Here is a 19576-nt window from a genome sequence, read left to right as displayed (position 1 = left end):
ATGATAATTCTTTATCAATAAACAAGAATAACCCGTAATATTTCTCGTATTCAGAATTAAGCGACACTTTTAAGTACACTACTTGTTTCTTTTATTTCCCAAACAGTAATTTTTGGGTGAAGTATTGGTATAGGATCAGTACCACCGATCCTCGCCTTCATTTTACTTGGTATCAGATCTGATAGGATACCCGTGGTATTGCACATCATTAACTGACTTGCTTGGTTTGGGACTTGTGGAGCTGCGCATCAATGGATTTGCTCTTCAGTGTTTGGACTTTCAGGAGTGAAATTTAAACCACACTGAACTGAACTTCAACTCTGAAAACTGGACTGACACTGTTTCAACTAACTAAAACTTCTATGTTAAGCTGCTTTGACACAATTCACATTGTGTTCAGCATGTTCGCATGAATAAATATGGATTTGTAAGGATCCCGTTCTGGGAATATCATATAGAAACTGGCCATGAGCAAGTACAGGATGTAAATGCAAATCATTTACGCCACAGTCTGTCTCCTCCTGGCTCTGTGCCATAGCAACCACAGTCTCATTTCAGATGTGTCATGCTGCATTATTGTCATGCACACACATGCAGGCGTTCACACACATGTTTACAGTCCAGCGTTCTTCATCATCTTTGTGTCTGACACTTTGACCAGCAGCCAAACAGAAGGACAGAGCATATCTGATGTCTTTCTTGGATTTCAATTGATGAATTACAAGCAATACTAATACAATATAAATAGATATTTAAAAATGATCAGATTTAGTTACACCTAATTATATTTAAACACTTATAGAGGACAATGCCTATTCACATCAGCCAGTATTTAGTTCTATGTCTTTAGTAATTTGGCACATTGCATAAGTATAGAGCACAGTTTCCCTCTAGGCACATTAGAGAGAAAATGAATATGAAAAAGAGGAAAAAGACAACGGATGAATGCCACTGGCTTGTATGGATTCAAATGGGTTCTCTAAATTACAGAATATGCCAGAATATGCACCATTTATAAACCATTTGATTATTTAATACAACCTCTCAAAATTCACTTCTAAAAAATACAGTACTAAAACAATAATATTAGTTAGTAAGAATAAAAAATATTAAATTAATGGATATTTGATCAAATATACCCAGTTATAACTACAATGCTTAGCATAAATGAAGACACCCTGTTTTGAAAATGTATATTTTTATCCATTTCTTAGTGATTATAATGTATTTTGGTGCATTTGAACAAAACAGATTTAGCAAACAGATATATTTATTCAAATAATATTTTAGTCACCAAACATTTTTAGAGATAGAAAGATAATATATTAAATTTAAGCAAAACATTGCAAATTACAAAATTACATATTTAATATTTTTTCCTTACAAATAAATTACACATTTTTGTAATTAATTGACTATTATCATAAGTTTTTTGTTGTTGTTAGATAAGCTCCAGATTCGGCTTTAGTACTGACTAATCTAATGTATACTGTATGCTCAAATGTAATACTGTAAAGCATCCTAACATACTAAATTAAAAGACACAGTACCAGTATTGGCCAAAAATTCGAATATCGAGGGAAAGTCCACATTTACTTCAATAATTTGTTTCAAAAAGTTAAACATGTATGTTATATTACAATATACAAAGTGAAATATTTCAAGCCATGGTCCATGGTCCTTAAACCAGATACTGGTAGCTTTGGCACTGTGTGCAGGTCTCTGCTAGAAAAATAAAACCATCATCTCCAAAAATCTTGTCGGCAGCAGGAAGCATGAAGTGCTATTAAACGTCCTGGTCTAGAGCTGTATTGACTGTGGACTTGATAAAAGACAATGGACCCACACCAGCATATGACATGGCTCCCCAAACCATCACTGACTGTGGAAACTTCACTTCCATTCAAGCAGCTTGACTTTTGTGTCTCTCAGCTCTTCCTCCAGACTCTGGGATCTTGATTTCCAAATGAAATACAAAATTAGCTTTCATCTGAAAAGAGGACTTGGGACCTCTGAGCAACAGACTAGTTCTTTTTCTCTAGCACAGACGCTTCTAACATCATTTTTGGTTCAGGAGTGGCTTGACACATGGAATTCTACTTGTCATGTCATGCAGGCGTCTGTGTGTGATGGTTCTTGATGCTCTGACACCATCCTCTGTTGCCCTTGCTTGGCAATCCTCCCAAGGCTACAGTCATACTTGTGCACATTTTTCCCTTCCTCTCAACACTCTATAATTACACAAATATATTGCACTCTGTGAGTATCTAGCTTCTTTTGCAATTGTCTTTTGAGACTTTTCCTCCTTACGGAGGGTTCCAATGATGGTTTTCTGCACAACCGTCAAGTCAGAAATCTTCCCCATGATTCTGAAGCCTACTAAGCCAGAACGAGACAATTTCAAGGCTTTGCATTAATTAGCGCACTAGATTGAGACACAGAGAGCCTAAAATGTTGAATGCAGTTATGATATTCTGATTTTGTAAAATACTGGATTCTTATCTTTAATCCATGATCATTAAAATAGAAACAAATGAAGGCTTGAAATATTTTACTGCATGTGTAAATTACTATAACACACAAGTTTCACTTTTTAAAACAAACTATTAAAACAAATAAACTTTCCCTCGATATTCAAAATTTTTGCCACATACCTGTACTATATTGGACAAATAATAAATTAACTATACATTGAGATTTCTCATATTTTATTACAGCCTCAAGAAATATTCTTAAAAGGAGAGGAAAGCTGTAGCTGTTCATTCATTAACTTCCACATTAGCCAAATAATAGCTTACCGGCTCAGTCAGTTTACCCAGCACGTTTAATGAACAAATTAGCTAAGAACTCACAATCTGTAATGAACTTAAACATAATTTTTGAGGAATTCAGGAATTCATAAGTGAGCACAATAGAGCCGCCTCATTTAGTACCCAGAACAACAACAAAAAACAGAAGAAATAAATAGGTGAAACACAGTTGAGTTCTGACAGATTGATATACTGAAAAGTGGGGAAAAAAAGGGTGTAGAAGCACAGAAGAAACTCAATTTCACTCAGAAATCACTGGTAAATTTCTGAATTAAAAAGATTGTAGTACTGAGGAACAAAAATGAAAAATATTTTTAAATGTTTTATGTAAATATAGCAATATATTGTCAAAATCACCCATCTCACACCGATCCAACAAAACACGATTGTCCTTGAAATTAATTGCCAAAATATATCCAAAGTTGACATTTTTTTGGTTGAAAACAATGTCATGTAAACACCCTCTGTTTGGATGGAGGATGGTAGAAAAAAATTGATGATAGAAAAAACTGATAACTGATAGTATTTTTTTCCTTCTAAAAAAAGATATTTGTTAGGTGCAAGATTTAAAGTCATAGGAATAACAATTGTATAATAAAAACTCAACCATACATTTTTTGAAACATGTATTTAGTGGACACAAGACATCTGTCATCTACCACTATCATTTACCCATTCTCAAATACAAATACAACATCCCACTAGACAGCAGTCTTAAGTCAAATATGTGTGCAAGACTGCTTCTGAGGATGGATAAACAGAATACCTTTCTTTAATGCAAACCAGATCTTTTGTGACAGTCCTCCCATGTCAGGATTCAACATATAGTACTCAAATTATGTAGTCAGCAATCATAATTTCAGTCTGATCTGAAAAACATCTTACAGTTAAGTTTTGCAACCCAACTGAAGCATGATTCACTTATTCAAATTTCATCACGATTTTCTGTTATGAAATAAATTTTTGTTTTTTTCCTTCTCATTTAAGCTCTCGGTTTGCCCGCTGCAGTTGTTCAAGTTTAGTTTAGTCACAGCAGGCTGTCATGTACTGTTAATATAATAAGTATATAATATAATATATTTTTAGTAGTCCAAAATACTCATACGATGCTCCAAGAACACTTTTGTGCACCAACAAACTGTTAAAAAGGGATAGTTTGCCTTTTTCTTTTTATAAGCCAGGTCATAGTTTGCATTTATTACAAGCGGTACAATGCAAGGATGGATGGAGGGATGAACTCTTGATAGAACTGATAGATAGAATAGAACTCTTTTGGTACTTGGTGTGTATCCCGTACTAGAAGCGCTAAGAAATTACCTCAGGCTTGACCTCCAGCTATCAGAGCTGGCAGGCAGCTTTTTCCGCTCAACTGTTCTATTACTTTGCTTCTTTCTGTGGCATATTAAACAGATTAATAGAACTGCACTCTGGGGAGGGGGAAATGCCAGTCAATCTAACCGGCCTACACAAGCAGGCGAGAAAAGCAGACAAGCCCGCAGCTCATCCTGAGAGCTGATAAAACAAAGACAAATGTCACGCGAGAGGAAAGTGGAACCGTGTGAATGTTGACTTTTACCTTCGATTTTGTACACAGAGGAAGAATCTGAATAATTTGCTCAGTGAGCATGTACCAGTACGAAGTGGAGACTCTTAAAGGTCCCTGCTAAGGCAAGGATTAGAGATTATTATCATTAGAGATTTAAACAAACCACTAAAAACGTTTTTTATTTGTCTACAAAGGTACAAAACTGAAAAATGTCAAAGTAAAAATATGTAACCTGGTTAACAGTAAGTGTCCTTTATATATTTAAATAACTGTAAATTCACTTTCCCAGAACTCCCTAACAGGCACTTCAATTTGTATGTCTTCCCTAGTTTTTCACTGTCATTAATGTTGACATAGGTTTCACATATTTATATAAATGTTGATGTTCGTGTGGTTTGAAAGACACTTACTGACAAAGATCCAGAATTTGCCCCAAACATGAGCTCATTTGTTCTATTTTGACTGCTATGCCATCATAAATTGTGAAAACAACTCATTGAAGAAGGTTTTAAGACAAGAAAGAAAAGAAAATGGTGTAAATGAAGTCGTATTTGACTACTGAGTGACCGTTATTAAATAAAGATTTTACAAGTAACTTTTATTCTAAATCTTGGACTTTATTCTTGAAAGAAAAAAATGACTATTAGAAAATTTGAAGCACCAAAGGTTAATTTTGAAGCTTGTAAAATGTCATTTTAATGCTAATTAGACTATTGTTGTTATCAATGAATTTTCAAATGTACCTTTTAGAAGAGAGGCTAGAAAAATCATCATCGTTAATATTATTATATTTTTTATGTTTAATGTTTTTTATTATTCAAGTGTCCAAATTCCGACAGGATAGTTAAATGTGCTCTCCAGCTTGTTATTTGCCTATAAATGACAATTTACTTTGCCTTAATAGGCAGTTTCTAATTTAAAGCCTTAACAGATTAATTTCCCCCTATGATTATGTTAGAAATTTGTATTATTAAAATAATGTGTATAAATACTTTTTTTTATGGTTTTGGCACATCAAACAGTTTGATTATGATGACCACCCAACAAGCTTTTTTGTGTGAATTTTACATATTTTTAACAGCATACTGTATGTAAGAAATTCCACAACATTTGTGCAACAAATATTCATGCTTGAAGTTCTGTTTCTTTTCTAAGAGGAGAGGTGTACTGTTAACTTTGCAAAACTATAAGATATACACTACCTGACAAAAGTATTGTCACCTATCTAAGTTTTAGGAACAGCAAATACAATTCTGACTTCTAGGTGATCATTTTGTATCAAAAGTGGCTTATTTGAAAGGCAAAAGCCTCTAGAATAGGTTCACTTGACCAAAATAAAATATGATCATGCCTTGATTTTTAATGAGTTAATTACAATAAGGTCTGACTTTGGTGAGACAAAAGTCTTGTCAATGACCAGAAAAAAAATGTAGAGTACAGAATATAAAGTCATTGTGCAGTGGGGGAACAATATTGTGTTTGACTCCCATGAGCATGGAGGACTGCATCCATACATCTCTGCAATGACTCAAATAACTTAACAAATTCATCTGGACTATTAATAAAGTCATCTGGAATGGCAAAGAAAGTATTTTTGCAGGACTTCCAGAGTTCATCAAGATTCTTCGGATTCACTGTCAATGCCCACTCCATCTTAACTCAGACAGTGACTGGGCTGGTAAATCCTGTAATACACTGACATTCTTTTGTTTCAGGAACTTTGATGAGAAGGCTGATGCAAAGAAGGCTCTTCTACTGAAGAATTTGCCCTCTTCTGTGTTTTGTAATGTACAAATGTTTTTTTTTTTTGTTTTTTTTTACAGCACAAATGTTGTGATACATCAGGCTGTTGATGTTATAATCCATTCTGCAGATCTCCTGCACTCCCCCATACTGAATGTAATCCCAAACCATGACTTTCCTTCATAAACTAGACTGATTTCAGTGAAATTCTCCAACAGAGTCTGGCTGCAGACACGATCCAGTCTCAGACCCATGATATCTCAGCTGCGCATGCACATTTATAACAATGCAGTCTCAACCGCTCATGCGCATTTAAACACGTGTATTCTCGTGTACGTGCACTTTGCAGCAGGTCAAAGATGGATATATGCCAAAATATGGTTTACAAACTAAAGGTACGACAGACAAAAAAAACTACCTACACATAATTATATCACAAGGTAGCCTGTAACTGCTTTTATAAAAAGATTCATGTCGCGGCCAGGATTTTATTTAAAATAATAGCTAATATTGTCTTAATAACTTCATTACTTAACACGTCTAAAATGTGTTTATACTGGCAAAATTTATGACTAAATAATGTTAATGCACTAGAAAACTTTTTTACACATAAAACATTATATAAACACATTTTAGGTCTTTACCATTCTGTAGTACAGTATTATACCATTTATATTACAGTATTTAAAACTTTTATAATACATGCTACAGCAAGAAAATATTTTAGTTGACTTAGGTTTATTAGTTGCATTGAAACACCCATTTATATTTGTTCATTGCAAAATAAACAGACATACTGTATACTACTGTATGACTTATTAAAATTATTACCAAGGACCTGTTTATATTTCTTTATTGCAGAAAGAAAAACACAATAAATGTATTTAAAACTTTCAAATAAAGACTTATATTCATAATGATTTCTAATGAGGCTGCACGGTGGCGCAGAGGGTAGCACAATAGCCTCACAGCAAGAAGGTCGCTGATTCGAGTCCTGGCGAAACTTTTCCAAATGATCAACTACTGTAGAAGTCAAATTAATATTTGTTGCTTTTGCAACTGATCCATAACAAAACTTTTGTCAGGTAGTGCACTGTATGGTATTTGCTTGGTTGGTTGAAAACAACAGCTACTGTACCTAGAGTAATGTTACAAGGTCTCATTTCTTAATGTGGCGCACGAACGAAACGGGTAGAAATCTGCATATGTAACTTACTACACAAAAGAGAATGTTCTCAGTTGTAAGCAAAATTTAAGCAAACATATTTAACTTAAATATTGATTTAACTGAACCACTTTAAATCATCATATGAGCCATATTCATAATAATAATTATATTTATAAATGGAAATTCATTTTGATGTACGTTCACTTTAAGAAAGTTTTCTACACAAATTTTATAAATCAGACCCCTGATTTTAGCATGGGAGAACACCACTATTTACCTATAATTGCAAAATTCCAGACATTCTATCACACAGATAAGTCTAATTAAATGTCAATTTCTTCAAATTAATAGATCAGACAACCCAAAAAAAAAAACAATTGGAGAATAAAAAAACATTTTTTCCTGTCTGCATGATGGAAGTGATGTGAAGAAAGTTAACTAATGCAAGAACACACTAAGCACAATACATGCTACAGTACATACAAGAAAAGGGTAAGTAACATGAAGGTGAGTAATTATAAATAATTAAAGTGTTTTAATTTCTGGGTGAACTAACCATATAGTGCAAGGTAAAAAGTATGGGGAAAAAAACATAATAACAAAAGCTTTTTAGTTTAATTTATTTTAATAAATAAGGTTTGATTAGAGGTGTAATTCATGTGTCCTGCTAGCTTTAACTGGAGCACAATATGGAAGTCAATGGGTGAATGAATGATGACAGACTGTCCCTTTAATATGGTTTGGAACATTTAAATTGATATTTTTTTATTGTGCTCAAACTTTACAAAGTTTCATAAGTTAATGTATTCGCTAACATGAACTATTTATGAACAAAGCTTCTAAAGCATTTATTAATCATAATTTAACATTTACTAATGCATTGATAACATCCAAATTCATGCCTGTTACATTAATGCATTAACATTAACAAATGTTATAATAAATTTATTGTTCATTGTTTGTTCATGTAATTAAACGCATATTAACTAATACAACCTTTCTGTAAAGTGTTACCCTTGATTTTTTATGCAATTTCTTTTAAATAAGCTGTTTGTTTTTATATTTTTAAATGCATTCGGTTTAAATATATTTAGTACAATTTAAGCTAAATTAAAGTGATACATGATGTACTGGGACTTAACTGAAAATAGGGGCGGACTGGCCATCTGGATATTCTGGCAAATGCCAGAAGGGCTGGACCATTTTTTAAATTTGGGCTGTTATGCTATTTTTTATTTTTATATGTATTGTTTTTACATGCAGGCAGCTTTTATCTCTTGCAAGATGTGAATATTATGATGATGATAATAATAATAATAAATGTTAAGCAATGGCCAATCAGCAATGGCCAGCTCGTTTCGAGAGGGGCTGACCCAATCAGAGGTTACGTGGACGTAATCAAAATCTGGCAAGAATGTCAAACGAACAATAAGTGCAACACAAGCTAATTGTTGCCAAATGCATAAAATCAACTGAAATGGTCTCGAAAGGGGGCAGCGCAGTGGGTAGCACTGTCGCCTTACAGCAAGACGGTCGATGGTTCAAGCCTCGGTTGGGTTAGTTGGTGTTTCTGTGTGGAGTTTGCATGTTTGCGTGGGTTTCCTCCCGGTTTCCCTCACTAGTCCAAACACGCGCTATAGGTGAATTAGGTATCCGCTGCATAACACATATGCTGGATAAGTTTGCAGTTCATCCTGCTGTGGTGATCCCAGATTAATAAAGGGACTAAGCCGAAAAGAAAATGAATGAATGAAATGAACATATATAAATTTGTTATAAATGTGTTGTTTTTGTTCCAGTCACATACATTAAATGTTTAAATATCTATGGTACTGCTTATATTATTTCACCATCTGTACACCAATATAAGTAGTGAATGTGCGTTTCCGTGGATGGGGCTGTGTCGGTGTGGTAATGTGGGCTGGTGTGGCTACAGTGCCAGGGCTGATTTTTAGCCCCAGTCCGCCCCTGACTGAAAATGTTTTAAAAACAAACTTATTTAATTTGATTATTTTAGATTAGTGATGCCAAAAGTAGGGCCCGCGGGTCAAAGTTGGCCCATTGTAAGCTTTGATTTGGCCCATCATCCCAACTGAGAGGAGAGTTAGAATGATGGAGATTGTTGGGGTGAATGGCTTTAACGCAGAGACCTTTTTAATGTAACCTCTTCTGTTTTATTCCTGAGCTACGAAAAAAAGCAAACTAAAATTAAAGTACTGTCACTTGACGAATAGAGAACTTTGCAGAAAGCATCGGCAAGCAAATCAAGGCAAAATCTTATGTAATTCTGTTATAAATACGATTGTTTTGTTTTCACTGTAGTAAGTTCTATGTAAAATACAAAATACTGTGTTAGTTAATATACAGCAATGTTTTGTAGTCATTTTTTAAATATTATTAAATAAATTAGGATCTTAACCATGGCAACTATATTTACATCCAAGTTTGGGTACCTCTATTTTAGATCAAGTAACTTTTGGTTTTAAATTTAGTTGATTAGTAGCAATAACCCATATAGTGAATTCACAAAAGTTGCTTTCGAAATGACCCGAGTTCTTCTCTAATCATGTCTAATAGCACAAAAACAAATTTAAAAATAAATATAGCTGTAAATATGATTTTCTATGTCAATCTGTTCTCACTCTTATGAACTTTTCTGTCTTAATGCAAAAGAAAACATGCTTAAGTCACATCACATATGTCAAAAATGGTTATAATTTAGAGATCTACTGTAAATGACCTTTTATGAATACCAGTATAACAAATCCTTAAATCTGTCCATTTAACTACAGGAAGGATGAAGTAATTGGCTGCTTGGTGAGAAACATCAGAGCTGTTTCTGTCAAAGACCTTCAGATCATTCTTCCCTGTAAAAACAATAGAGAGCTTCATTACATTCAATCTCATCTAATATCTTTCCTCTCCCCTGCAGCTATGGGTAAAATGAAACCGAGGTCTAACTGCCTATATAGTATTAGCAGCTTAATCGTCCTGTCCCGCTCCCCACAGGCATGCCAATCATGCCCATTTTAGTTTAATTGTAAATCATCTTGGTCCATAACCTGCAGTCAGCACCTTGCTGTGAAGCATGAAGGGAGAAGGGAAGTGTGAGTTATGTATTTGTTGAACTTTACGTTCTGTAAATGCTGCTAGAAGTTACCGGTCTGGAACCAGCAGTCACTCTTCTTGTCTCAGGAAGAAAAAAAAAAAGGTCAGTGCTGCCATCTACTAACATATGCATGCAGTGCCACCTGCTGAATTAACTGATCTATTGCTGTCTTGATATACATGTACAGTATTACACGGAACAACAGGAATAAATCATTTAAAATGCAATCAAATAAAACAATTGCTGGTAAAAATTTAAATAGTACTTCTCTTTTGTTTAAATTGCATTTATCAAATAAATGCAGAATTTTATTTTTTATACTACATTGTAAAAATTGCTGGGATCAAGACAACTCAATGTTATCCAAAAACAAATTGATTAAGTTAATTCAATTGTTTTTACAAGTTTAAGTGGATTGAACATAAAACAATTAAGTTGTGCATTAAAAAAACAGATTTATTAAACATATATTTATTAAAATAATATTTTAGTTACCAAAAATATTTAGTAATTGAAAATTATTAAACTATTAAAACAATATGAACAATACTATTAAAACAATATGAATTTACAAGAGAGATTTGTGAGGGGAGTACTTATGCTGAGCACAGAAAAGCCACTATTTCTGTCAAACTGCTAACATATTTTATGGTCAGTACTTTTTACTTTTAACTTGTAATATCATTTGTTTAACCAAGAAAAATGTAAAAGTTTTTAATATTTTAGTAAACTAACAATTCATTAGGATGTCTGTACTTTTACTTGCATACCTGATTTGTGAACTTCATCAACCACTAGTTTTAATATTTGAAAATGTTACTCATTCCTGTCATGGTTAAGCTGAATTTTCAACAGCAGTTAGTCTCAAAAAAAAAATCTAGTCTTTTTTTCTAGTTCTAGTGTTTTCTAGTTAAAAAATCTTTGAAATATGCTAATTTTGTGCTAAAGAGACATTTCTTATTATTATCAATAATGAAAATCGGTGATCATTGGGAACAGGGATTTTTAGTTTCTTTAAAGCAGTGTTTCTCAAGCACATTCCAGGAGAACCAACAACACTGCCTGTTTTGGATGTTTCCTTTGTCTGTCACATCGATTATTGGTCTTTTAGTTTCTGCTAATGAGTTGATGATCTAAATCAGGCGTGTTTGGTTAAGATGACACGGAAATGTGCAGAACAGCGGTGGTCTTCCAGGAACGTGGTTGAGAAACACTATTTTAAAGAATACAGCGCAAAAAGTTGAAAAGACCAGCATTGACTATGAAAATAAGTTTTTGTAACATTATAAATGTATTTTCCATGAATTTAAAGTTCTATTACTTTTGTTTGGTGGTGTTTGACAGGGTGCGTGTAACGTGTCTGAGGAGCGAGGAGGGGTGCGGTGGTGAGGGATGAGAAGGGTGTGCAACGTATTTAAGGAACGGGAGGGAGACGTGTGATTACCAGCAGATTATCACTCGTTTGCGGGCATCCGGGAGTCTCTGTGCATTTGTGGATAACTCCCCAAATGTCAGAGAGACTTGAGATGTCTGGAATGACCTCCCGCCCTAATCATAACTCTCTCTTCATATAGCCGTATGCCTATTACATATCCATAAAACACTTTGATATAACCGGGCTCGGATCGTTTCCTTTCTCACTACAATCGATCCGCTCCAGAGTTTGTTTCAAGCCGAGACCACCTCATTCAAGCGATCTCGGAGCGATTGTTTTGGCGCGGATCAGAGCACGATTGGTGGATTCACATATGCCAAACGATCTGCACTAACTGGACAAACGAGACAGGCTCAGAAACAAAAGTCTAGGTGTGAAAGCACTCTTAGGAGAAAACACCAGACTTCCCTCTCGCCAGAAACCAGGCCAGCCGAGATAGATAGTCCCTCCAACGTGTCCTGGGTCTTCCCCGAGGCCTCCTCTCAGTGGGACATGCCTGGAACACCTCCCTAGGTAGGCGTCCTGGAGGCATCCGAAACAGATGCACGAGCCACCTCAGCTGACTTCTTTCGATGTGGAGGAGCAGCGGCTCTACTCCGAGCTCCTCCCGGGTGACAGAGCTCCTCACCCTGTCTATAAGGGTGCGCCCTGCCCCCCTGCGAATGAAACAAATTTTGGCCACTTGTATACGAGATCTTGTCCTTTCAGTTATCACCCAAAGCTCATGACCATAGGTGAGAGTAGGAACGTAGATTGACTGGTAAATCAGGAGCTTTGCCTTTTGGCTCAGCTCCTCCTTCACAACAACGGACCTGTAAATTGACCGCATTACTGCTGCCGTTGCACCGATCCGCCTGTCAATCTCATGCTCCATCCTTCCCTCACTCTTGAACAAAACCCCAAGATACTTGAACTCCACAACCTGGGGTAAGGACTTTCCTCCAACCTGGAGATGGCAAACCACCTTTTTCTGAAGGAGTACAATGGCCTCGGACTTGAAGGTGCTGATTCTCTTCCCAGCTGCTTCACCCTCGGCACCAAACCGCCCCAGTGCATGCTGAAGGTCCACGTTCGATGAAGCCAAGAGATGAAACCCTGTGGTCCCCGAACCAGACCCCCTCTAGCCCAAGGCTGTGCTTTGAAATTCTGTCCATAAAACTATGAACAGAATTGGGGACAAAGGGTAGCCCTGTCAGAGCCCAACATGCACTGGAAACAAGTCTGACTTATTGCCGGCAATGCGAACTATACTCCTACTCTGTTCATACAGGGACGAGATAGCCCATGACATAGCGCCTCTTACCCCAATACTCCCCCAAGCACCCTCAATCAGGATGCCACGACGGACACAATCGAATGCCTTCTCCAAGTCCACAAAACACATGAGGACTGGTTGGACATACTCCCATGAACCCTTGAGCACCCTGGTGAGGGTATAGAGCTGGTCCAGTGTGCCACGGCCCGGATGCAAACCGTATTGTTCCTCCTAGACCCTAGGTTCAACCATCGATTGGATTCTCCTCTCCAGTTCCCTTACATGGTATTTCCCAGCCAAAACAATACAACCAAACATAGAAATAAACTAAACAAATGTTAAAAAATGAAAAAACAACAATGAATTGCATTCAATTATATTAAAGTACAACATTATAATGTCGATGTAATACTCAGAATTATCTTTTCAGCTTTCATGGCTTTTCATCATTTTATTTTTAATATAATATCAAAAACATCCATAGTTCATTTAACATGACTTTATCAATTTAAATCTGGCAAAAGTCTACAGTAACACTTCGTAAAGTAGATGATTAATGAATCATTATGTCTCTGCTTTTAAAAGCATGTCTTGATCGTTGCTAAGATGATAGAGACATGGTGCAGTGCAGGTCTTGCCTTAAACACGGTGGTCATAGTCAGTAACTGGACCAAAATGCATCTACAGGCTCTCTTTATCTGATCAATGGGCCTCTCCAGACTCTCCGACTGTTAATTGATGAAGTAATCCAGTCATTAATCACTGTTGGAGGCTAATGAGAGACGTCAGAGTAAATAATGCTGTAGCCTTGTCGCTGTTGCCATCATCATCATCATCATCAACAGTTTCCTTTGCGGGTGGACAGAAGAGAGTGCAGCAGGATGCCTGAGAAAACAGAAAACCAGCAACACAATAAAAAAGGTAAATATACTCAGTATTAAAAAGGTTTACATTGTTTATTTCACCCAAAACTCCTAAAACTCACAAACCTAATTAATTGCTAAAAATTGTTTAGTATTTTGTTATGTTAATCAAAACTATTTAAGAAAATGATTAAAGGTTTCCAACATTCACAATAGAATAAGGGTTAGTAAATGATAGCAGAATTGACATTTTTGTGTGAACCTTTCCTTTAAATAATATTTACATACATTTACAGTGCAACGGAAAGTATTCATAGCGCTTCAATTTTTCAACATTTTTTTTTGTTACGGCCTTATTCCAATGGATTAAATGAATTTATTTCCTCAAAACTCAACACACAATACCTCATAAAGACAAGGTAAAAAAAAAAGATGTTTTGAAATTGTTGCAAATTTATTAAAAATAAAAGCTGAAAAATCACACGTACATAAGTATTCACAACCTTTGCTCTATACTTTGTTGATGCACCTTTGGCAGCAATTACAACCTCAAGTCTTTTTGAATATGATGCCACAAGCTTGGCACACCTGCTTTGGGAAATTTTCTCCCATTCCTCTTTGCAGTACCTATCAAGCTCTATCGGGTGGGATGGGAAATGACAGTGTACAGCCATTTTCAGATCTCTCCACTCAAGAACATTCACTGAGTTGTTGTGAGGCCACTCCATTAATATTTTGGCTTGCTGCATAGATGGTTGTCAGTCTGTAAGGTTCTTCTCTCTCCACAGAAGAATGCTGGAGCTCAGGCAGACCTCCCTGACTGAGGCCCTTCTCCCCTTATCACTCAACTTAGATGGCCGGCCAGGTTTAGAAAGAGTCCAGGTGGTTCCAAACATTATCCAATTACAGTAGATGGAGGCCACTGTGCTCATTGGAACTTTCAGAGCAGCAGAAATTTTTCTGTAACTATCCCCAGCCTAGTGTCTCGAGACAATCGAGGTCTCGGAGGTCTACAGACAATTCCTTTGTCGTCTTGCTTGGTTTGTGCTTTGACATGCACTATCAACCCTGGGAACTTATATAGACAGGTGTTTGCCTTATTTAATCATGTCCAATCAACCAAATTTGCCACAGGAGAACTCCAATTAAGCTGCTGAAGTGTCTCAAGAATGATCAGTGGAAACAGAATGTAGTTGAGCTAAATTTAGACCTTAATGGCAAAGGGTGTGAATAGTGATATACATGTGATTTGTCAGGTTTTTTTAGTTTAAAAAAAATTAGTTTTAAACAATTTCAAAAAATCTTTTTTCACATTGAAATTATGAGGTATTGTGTGTAGAATTTTGAAGAAATAAATTAATTTAATCCATTTTGGAATAAGGCTGTGACAAAAAAAAATGTGGAAAAACTGTAGCTTTATGAATACTTTTCAGTATTAAGAACAATGTGCATAGAATTAAATCAATTTACAACATTTATGGGTGTTTTTTTTTTAAGTTGTTTTAAATAATGTATTATTTTATTGTCTTTCAGATATCAATCTATACTAACAATCAAGAAATTGTGATAAAAGACAAAATCATCATCATCACAAAAAAGTTATAATACATATACAGGGTTATAACAGCATAGTCTTTTACTAAACTTTTAATTAATCCAATATTTTTGGTATATACATATTATATATAGCCAGACATCAATGGAAGCAGATATGGTCCTATTAGTATTTGTGGTGTACAAGCATATATCTATTTTACGGATGCAATAAATCCAATATGTTTTGGTGAACATATGTGGTGTTAATCAGCTCTTATTATTTATTATTATTTACTATTATTTATTATTTTGTGTTTTGTTGTGATAAAATCAGTAACCTACACCTTCTTTTGTATTAAATTAATCATTAAGAACTAGTTGTCATTGATCATTAATCATTGAACTGAGTATACAATTAAAGTGCAGTAAGGTTAAAACAGTTTACATGAGTCTATGTATTGGTGAGTTTATTTATTTATTTTATCTCATGTATGCTCCATGAAAGACTTTTAAATGAATAGGACGATGAGCCTTGAAGTATATACATTACAAGATGCATATGTATTTTTCTTTAAATTGTTGTTTCTATTTATATATATATATATATATATATATATATATATATATATATATATATATATATATATATATATATATATATATATATATATATATATATATAAAATTACGCAATTAAAAACAATACTGTCGGCGCAATAGCCTAGTGGTTAGCACTGACATATGGTGCAGTATCACATCACGGAGACCAGAGTTCAAATCCCGGCCCCCCTCTCTCTCTCTCTACAACTTCGCTACCTGTCTCAATACTATCCTATCTAATTAAAGGCAAAAAAGTCAAAAATAAATTTTTAAAAAAACTTTTAAACAATATTTATATACTTGAGAAAGGCATACCTGTGGCTACCGACACGTTGAGTGACTCTACTCCAGGATGCATGTGTCTACGTGGAGGGATTGTAATCAGAACATCACACAGCTGACGCAGTTCTGAAGAGAGACCGTCACCCTCTCCACCTGACAGCATACACACAAACACATTAGCATAAACAGTGTAGATGAAAGCAATTACTACTCTATATAGGTTTGTAAATGTACCCATTAACAGCAGTGTTGGTCTGGACATCTTGAAATCCGAACATGACAAAACATTGGATTGAGAACTGCCTTCTTCCAACCCAACAGTGCCGACTACCTGCCAACCTTCCTCCACCTTCACCTTTAATGTCAAACAACATTAGTAACAGCCATTAAATAATGAAAAAAAAAAAACTAATGAATGAGCATAAGATTTTTTAAAATAACTAAAAAGTCTCAGTCAAAAACTCAATGGTTTTCTTTAACTGCCCCCTACAGGCTACAGATATATATTTATATAATTATTATTATTATTATAATTTTTAAACAAATTCTCAGGGATTTATATGGGTTTAGAAAGTCAAATCTCAAATTCTCTTTTATTTCCTTTTTAAAAACTACATGTTTTGCTATGCCAATGTAAACTAAACTAAATGTATGTTATGAAAATTCCCTTTAAAATATCCACTTTCAAATAAAGCAATTATGCTTTAATATAAGCTACAGAACATATTTCACTGGGTGTGATTTTGTTTTTTTTTTATACTGACAATAGTTTACCCAGGTATTGGCTTTTCTTACTTTTAAACAGTCTTACCATGTTTTTGCTTTAATTTGATGAAATTTTCCAAACTATCAAATTTTTGCGAACAAAAGAAACAAAATTAGCTAAAAACTATACATTTTTTTGTATTTGTAGAAAAAAATCATTATGACTAATATTCTTAGCAATAGCAACTGTAATAGTTACTTGTAAAATTTTGTGTTTAACTTATGACGTCAACTGTGAACAGGTTGGGGAAAATAGGAGAAATTGGATTGCAAATGAATGATCTAGAGAGATAAGCAGGTCGCACACCAGAAGCGCCGCTCGCCCCGCAGCGCCATGTACTTTAGAATTCTAAAAATAGGTTTCTATCAGGATACACACACTGGCGCCTCAAGTCGGCGGCGTCCGGCGACGGCTCAGGACGCAGTTCATTTTTCAGCCGCGCCACAGAGCGCCATCTGATTAGTTTCATGTTAAATATCCTTCGAATGTGCGCGTCTGGTGTGTGATACTTTAAACTGTCATGTACGCGCCGTGTCGCGGCGCTTCTGGTGTGTGACCTGCTATACAGATACAGATACAGACTGCCTCAAATCAGAACTTTTATTTTCTTTCCAAACTTTTCTTCCTTCATCATTTTCAATGAAATTGTATTACTTAATTTGTATTATATTTTTTCTTACAATACAAATTTATCCCAAATAATGTACAAATGAATATAATTGTATTAATTTTTTGCAACAAGACCTTGCAAAGCAATATGGCAGTCAAAATGAAAACAAAACGCAGTTTACCTCCCTATTTATGACCAGTCTTTAAACAACTAAATTTTACTCAAAACCAGGGTTTCTGAAGGTTTCAACAAGTTAAGTTTAAGACTTTTAAAGACATTTTTAAAATCATTATGAATGAAATTTTACACTAAAGTGCTTAATGCTAACGAATTGTCAAATGGATCAGATAGAAAATATTTTTATTTGCCTAATTTAAAAAATTACCTTTTTAAATTAAAAGTTTAAAGTTTTATTGAGATGGATTGTTGGTGATTGCATGGGTTTTAAGAACAAAGGAAAATTAAGACCTGTTAAAAAAAAAAGATTTAAGACCTACAACACAATATTTCAGTACATTTAAGACTTTTTAAGGCCTAAAATTTTGATTTTGAGATAAGGCATTTTAAGTCTTTTAAGACCTTGCAGAAACCCTAAAAACTGCAAAGCATTTAAAAAATTTTATGCTTTTAAAAATGTATTACCCCCCCTTAAAAAGTAAAAACAGTCCTTGCGCTCCATAGGAAACGCTGAACTAAACAACAAAAGTATTATTTAACTGCCCTCTTCAGGCCATACAGAGAAGTGAACTAGAGCGGTAAGCTTCCAGACCTTTATCATGCGTTTCAAATTGCTGCAGCCAAACACATCCATGACCTCCATCACCCCAGCGCTGGCTTTGCTTACAGTAGGCGTCAGAGGACAGCTATCAAAACAAAACAAAAAATAAAATATTTAATTAAAAAATACATTTCAGAAGACTAAAATGCATTAAACACAAATGCTAAGTTTACCTGTTATTAATGCTGCTGACAATCCGATCCACTCCTAGATAGTATGCAGACCGCAAAATGGCACCAAGATTCATCGGATCCTGCACTCCATCCAAAACCAGCCATAAGGGCCTCTGATTCTTCACCTCAAGAGATGTTATTGGTCTTTCTTCTTTGATAAACCCAAGACAACTTGCTTGCAGACACAGTCCCTGGTGTACCTTTCCATCACACATCTTCTCAAGCGTTTGTTTATTAACTCTTTTTATCTGTACACCACGTCTGATGGCCTCCTGACAGACCCTTAGAATGGCATCTCTCTCCGGCCCTTCGCCACTTTTCACAAACAGACAACTTGCACTCCTTCTTCCCCGAGTGAGAGCCAATAAACATGGGGCCACACCAAACACAATCTCAAACTCTTTATCTTGATTTGGTTGGGAGTCTTTACGGATGCTACTAGATTCTGATTCGCTAAGATCCTCAAACCTCAGTTTCTGAAGTTCTGATGACAGCTTTTTCCCTGTTTTTGAAAAATGAACTGCCTGGGATGGTTTTCTCTGACTTTTTGTTGATTTGTGAATTTCATTTCTGTTTGTGGCAAATGTTTTTTTGAGTTTATTGGAGGAAAATTTCTCGTCTGACCTTAAAACAAGGTCTCTTCGATAGAAGAATGATCTTGTGCAAATTTGCTGTGCATAAAATACTGGTGTGAAATACAATTCATTCAGCCCTACAAAACATCTTTTGCTTGTTTGGCTGGACACCTGGTACACTCTAATACTTGTTTTCCACACTTGCATATTTGCAACTGATGAATGTTTAAAAAAAAAGAAAAAAGAAAAAATGTTTCTTTAAAAAAACAACGTAAACAAGTTGATTTGTTGGTTTTAGATTCGTTTGGCACTGATGTAAAATTGGTT

General features: G+C 35.1%; 1 protein-coding gene across 1 annotated transcript; it reads right to left on the bottom strand.

The window, feature by feature from the left end:
- Positions 1-13485: 13485 nt before the first annotated feature.
- On the bottom strand, positions 13486-19264 carry mrm1 (mitochondrial rRNA methyltransferase 1 homolog (S. cerevisiae)). The gene is made up of 5 exons (NM_001326466.1): positions 18675-19264; positions 18493-18586; positions 16582-16702; positions 16381-16500; positions 13486-13951 (listed from the first exon to the last, which is right to left on the bottom strand). The coding sequence occupies exons 1-5, from the start codon at positions 18887-18889 to the stop codon at positions 13905-13907; spliced, it is 597 nt and encodes a 198-aa protein (NP_001313395.1). The 5' UTR covers positions 18890-19264; the 3' UTR covers positions 13486-13904.
- Positions 19265-19576: the final 312 nt, after the last annotated feature.

This window comes from Danio rerio, chromosome 5 (genome assembly GCF_049306965.1).
Source record: "Danio rerio strain Tuebingen ecotype United States chromosome 5, GRCz12tu, whole genome shotgun sequence".
Taxonomy (NCBI): domain Eukaryota; kingdom Metazoa; phylum Chordata; class Actinopteri; order Cypriniformes; family Danionidae; genus Danio; species Danio rerio.
This window is presented reverse-complemented; position numbering and strand designations above follow the sequence as displayed.

Excerpts from the sequence above, each read along its gene's own strand:
- mrm1 (NM_001326466.1), bottom strand. The coding sequence starts at position 18,889 with ATGTGTGATGGAAAGGTACACCAGGGACTGTGTCTGCAAGCAAGTTGT. Across the intron at positions 18,587-18,674 it reads GTCAGCAGCATTAATAACAG|CTGTCCTCTGACGCCTACTG; the intron begins GTAAACTTAGCA and ends TTGTTTTGATAG. Across the intron at positions 16,703-18,492 it reads ATTTGAAACGCATGATAAAG|GTGAAGGTGGAGGAAGGTTG; the intron begins GTCTGGAAGCTT and ends TTGACATTAAAG.